Source organism: Myotis davidii, unplaced genomic scaffold (genome assembly GCF_000327345.1).
Source record: "Myotis davidii unplaced genomic scaffold, ASM32734v1 scaffold208, whole genome shotgun sequence".
NCBI classification, from domain to species: domain Eukaryota; kingdom Metazoa; phylum Chordata; class Mammalia; order Chiroptera; family Vespertilionidae; genus Myotis; species Myotis davidii.
The window spans coordinates 1,122,371-1,127,271 of record NW_006299706.1 but is presented as its reverse complement, the minus strand read 5'-3'; the positions used below and the strand labels follow the sequence as shown (position 1 = coordinate 1,127,271).

The following is a 4,901-nucleotide window of genomic DNA, read 5'->3' as shown; positions in this document are numbered from 1 at the left end:
GCCACTGGCCAGTGGGATTTGAGAGGCCGGCAGCCTCCACTGGGGAGGAATGTCCAGCGGGCACGTTCCGTGTGGAGAGGAGAGGTTGAAGGGGAAGAGAAGTTCAGGGGATATAAAAGCTGAGTCACCTGAGCAGGTATTATCACCAAGTCCTTCCTGGCTCTGGCCTCACTAGACATGTGACCTTGGGCAAGTCACTGCCCGCCCGTCTGTCATCATGAGCCTGAAGTCAGATGTCCACAGCCCTGGGCTGATGTGCCTGGGGGCCTGGTGCCTCACAAGAGGCCCATCAGAACAGATGGGACGGGGACAGGAATGACCCTGTGAGAATGTTGGTGACCGACGGGGCCCTTCCTTGCCTCACTAGTGACCTGGATGAGAAGGGACCTTGACGGAGGCCGCACAGGCTGCAGCTCCCGCCGGCGGCCCCATCGCCAGCATTCCCCAGCCCTCAGCCCCAGCGACCACCTCCGAGTTCCTGTCTCCACAGCAGCCACTCCCCAGCCTCTCCACCCCGTCACCTCCTGATCCTCCCACCTGCCCCCAAATAAAGGAACCAAAGGTGGACGATGTGAATCTTAAATTATTATTATTTCTTCCTGTCACTTTTACACCAGAGGTGGGGGGCTCGGGGAGGGGAAGGGAACAGGAGAGGGGGGGTTGCCTCCCCCCCTAAGGCACTGAGTGGAGAAGCAGCAAGGAGGGAGGGTGGAGGCCACACTGTCCTCACTCCCTAGGGATGGGCCCCAGGTCTCCCCAACCTTGGGCTCCCCTATCACCTGAAATGCTAAGATGAGGCCCAGAGCAACCCGACCTCCCCCTACCCCAATATATTACAACATTACTTTTTAAATAGATTCAGGGACTGGTCCCACTACCCTCCTCCCCGTGACCCTCCCCCCCCCACGACTGGGGGTACCTGGGCAGCTGTGCAAATGGGCATAGGGGTGCATGGGAGGGAGAGCACCGGGCCCCTGAACCTGCCCCTTTTAAGGAGGGGGAGGGGCCGCGAGGTGGGGGGTGGGGGTTATAGTGCAAGGCAGAGCCCAGGCCACAAAGGGGGGTCCAGCACCCAGCGAGGAAGGGGAGGGGGCGGAATTGGGTCGTTAAAAATCTGAAACTAGATCTGGACAAGACCAACAGAAGAGGCTATGTACAGAAGAGGGCGGTGCGACCTCAGCAGAGCCTGGCTGGCAAGGTTCGGGGACATGGACTCCTTCCCCGCTCCCGGGGCCCAGCGGGCTCTCTGCCGGCCTCCATGAAGGGGACCGGCTCCCCGCCGCGGGTGGAAGAAATGTGTGTGTCAGTCCAACAAATAACTGTTATACATGTACAGTTATTTCCTCTTTGTGGAGTTTAAAGTTAGGGACATAGGCCATTGTCTGGGGAGTAGGTAGAGGAAGGGGTATCAGCACAGGTGGCCAGAAGTACTGACTCTTTTCAAACTTCTTATATGGGGATGAATAATAAGATGTCTCTTTTCATTGATTAAAAAATATTTCAGCGCTGGGAGCTGGGCGGAGGGGGGCTGGGATGGCTCCTTCCTTACAGGCCCAGGCCCCCACGCCCCCGGTCGGTCATTCAAGCTTCTACCTTGCTTTCCCCCACCTACCCTGCTTTTGCCGCCCCCCCTTGCACGGCCAGGAAAAGGGAACAGAAACCAGGAAGGAGGGGTCTAGGAAGGGAGGGGCTGTCCTTCACCCCCTGACACAGCCAAAGCCCCAAGGGGCATGGGGGCAGGGCAAGGCTTTGGTCCCAAGCCCCCCACCCCCTAGAAACCCGCATAGCCGAAGAGGGACCCCATAAATCAGAAATACATTATTGCTTCTACTCCCCAGGCACAGCTGGAGACAGGGACCCCACCTTTACAAGAGAGCTGTAAGTATATACATAAGATCATATGGATCACTCCTTGGGAGGCCACCCCAATCTGGGGAGCCTTCGCCCCAAAACCTTCTCAGCTTGGAACTGGAACCAGGGCTCTGGGGAGAAGGGGATGATTTCTGACGCCAGGGCGGCCCTGTGCTCTGACCCCAGCTCCGTCCGTCCTGCAGGCTCCCACTGCTTGGCATGGGCGGCCCCGCGTGCGCTGCTCCAGCCGGCGCCCGTCCCTCTTTAAGAGGACTCCATGGCACCTTCAGCCTGCGGAGTGGTGGGTGCCCCCTCCTCCTCCTCGTCATCAGGGGGCCCTGGAGTGGAGACGGGCGGCCCGGTGGGGGCCGACTGCTCCCAGAATCGAGACAGAGAGAGGCGGAAGGTGTCCAAGTGGCCGTTGGAGAGGTCGAGGCCCGCGGGGGACGGCGTGGCGGCCGAGGGCGGTGGGTAGTGGGGCGGTGCATCGTCCTTCCGGCGCCGCCGGGTGCGCACCTCCAGGCAGTTCTGGCCCTTGAGGTGGCGCTGCAGGTGGTCCTCCTTGGCGAAAGCCTTGTGGCACAGGTGGCACTCGTAGGGCCGGTCCCCCGTGTGCAGGTGCATGTGGTTCTTGAGGTCGTAGCTGTGCAGGAAGCGGGCTGGGCAGTGTGGGCACGAGTAGGGGCGCTCCCCGGTGTGCTTCCGCATGTGGATCTTCAACTTGTCATTCCTGGCACAGGCGGGGGTGAGGAGAAAGGGGGATGTTCAGGGTGGGGTCCTGGCCAGATCCCCAGACCTTGTCCCACTCCCACCCTCACCATTTGCTCCCCCATTATTGCCCCAGCAACCCCTTGCTGACTTGCTGGGCCCAGCCACCTCCTCTTTCATGCCCCACACCCATCCCTCTTGACTGGTCTTCCTATTCCGGCCTCTCTCCTCATTCTGGTCACCCCCACCCCACCCCCACCCTCACCCCGACCCCCCAGGACCACCCACTTCCCCACTTCAGGGCTCAGGACTCCTTTCTCCCGCCCCCATGGCATGGCCCCTGCTGCACCCTCGCCCCACGGATACTCACCGGGTGAAACGGACGCCGCAGACCTCACAGGCAAAGGGCTTCTCGCCCGTGTGGGTCCTCATGTGGCGGGGCAGTTTGCCTGCCCCGTGGATGATCTTGTGGCAGACGGGGCACTCCTGGGGCATCTGGGAGCGGCGCTTGCGCACTCCCAGTTTGTCTTGGCCATCCAGGCCGGGCGCCAGGGCGTCCTGGTGCAGGGAGCTGAGGTAGGCCATCAGGTCGGGATCGATGGCATCCTCATCCGAGCCCAGCTCCTCTGGGGAGAGCGGGGGCCCCCCGACCTGTGCCAGCCTGTAGGCCGGGGGGTACACCAGCTCCTCCTCCTCTTCTTCTCCTTCAAAGGGCTCATAGTTCATGGGCCCCTCGGGGGGTGAGGCAGCCCCTGTGGGAGGACTGTAACTGTCCCCCAGCCCACTGCCCCCACTGCTGCCCACTCTGCCGGCCACCTCCTCCTCCTCATAGGTCAACGGATGGGTGGGTACTGCGGGCACCTCAGGTACCAGGTGGTTCGCCCGGGACCCCTTGGTCTGCAGGAAAGCTTTGCGGGGCTTGCGGCTACGGCGGGCGACAGGCCGAGGGGGCGGTGGCGGCGGCGCCTGTGGAGGGCTGTCTCCACCGTTGGGAACTCCCGAGGCTGAGGCCGTGGCCGTGGCAAAGGCCTCCAGGTACTGGCGGGCTCGCTCGCAGTCGTCCTCGTCCGGGCTCGGAGCTTCTAGCCCGCTGCCCTGCAGGATCTCCATGCAGGCGGCGATGACACAGGGGATCTCCAGCAGCTGGGCGGCCTGCAGCACGGCCGGCATGTTGGCGCTGCTGGTGGTCAGTGTGGCTGTATAGGCAAACTCCAGCAGGGCTCCCAGAGCCTCGGGCCCCACGAAGTCCAGCTCGCACACGCCTGCCCCTGCTCCCCCCACGGCTGTCCCGCCGCCACCCCCGGCCCCCATGACGGCGCCACCGCCCTCGGTGAAGAGCTTCTTGAAGTAGTGGCTGCAGGCAGCCAGCACGGCGCGGTGGGTGCGGTACTCAAGGCCCTGCGTCCGGATGGTGAGGTCGCACAGGTGGCCCAGTTGGCGCTGCTCGTTGAGGCAGCTCAGGAGCTCACTGCTGTGGTCCGGGAACGGGATCCCAATGAGGTCGTCCTCGGGGCTCCCCATCTTCTCCTGCAGGGTCAAGGAGAGGGCAGGTTAAGAGCGCTCAGCCCTGCCGGGGGACCCCGGGAAGGAGACCCAACACCAGCCAAGGCTTATTGGCAGGTGCTGCATGCCAGATACCCTCCCACCATCCCTGGAGGGACAACAGTCCATTTCACAGACAAGGAAACTGAGGCACAGGCAGGGGAAGTGACTTCCCAGGTGAAGCAGGACAGGGTTCAAGCAGAGGCGGAGGGCCCGGAGTCTGTGTTGCTCACGGCTCAGCCTCTGTGGGAGCGGCGGCCTGACGTTCGGGCCCCTGCCTGGGACCCCTCCGCATCACCTGCCCCACTCCCCAGCCCTGGAAAAAGCACTGGGTGCGAGAGCGGGGGCCTGGGGCCTGATTTGGGCTTCATGAAGAAGTGGCTGAAGGGCGCTGGGTGGCTGTGGCGCCGGCCTCGTCATCTGAAAAGTGTGATGGAGCCTTTCAGCAGCCTAGAGAGATTCACACTGGACCAAGGTCTGCTGGAGGCCCGTCAGTTGTTTTAGCTGGTTATCTCCCTGAAGCAGGGGTGGGGAACCTTTTTTCTGCCAAGGGCCATTTGGATATTTATAACATCATTCTCAGGGCCACACAAAATGATCAGCTTAAAAAGTTGCCTGCTATCTTTGGTCAAACATTTAATTCACTCACCCCTCGTGCCTTGGTAGGGTCAGACCCACCGATTTTGCAGGCCTTATGTGGCCCGAGGGCCCTCCACCCCCCACTGCCCTAAAGCATCTGGCGCACAGTCAAGCACTAGGCACACGGGAGAGGCCTCTTCCCAACACCCTCCTCCTCCTCC

The 4,901-nt window shown here is 62.3% G+C and overlaps 1 protein-coding gene across 3 annotated transcripts in view; it reads right to left on the bottom strand.

The window, feature by feature from the left end:
• Nucleotides 1-1,798: 1,798 nt before the first annotated feature.
• Nucleotides 1,799-4,901, bottom strand: part of ZBTB7B (zinc finger and BTB domain containing 7B) — a 13,602-nt gene continuing 10,499 nt past the window's right edge. For all 3 annotated transcript variants that reach the window (XM_006775662.2, XM_015571722.1, XM_015571723.1), the window contains exons 2-3: nucleotides 2,930-4,086; nucleotides 1,799-2,581 (exon numbers count right to left, since the gene is read on the bottom strand). In XM_006775662.2, the coding sequence (XP_006775725.1) occupies nucleotides 2,116-2,581; nucleotides 2,930-4,080 (1,617 nt within the window). In that variant the 5' untranslated portion in view covers nucleotides 4,081-4,086 and the 3' untranslated portion in view covers nucleotides 1,799-2,115. The remainder of the gene's footprint in view (nucleotides 2,582-2,929; nucleotides 4,087-4,901) is intronic.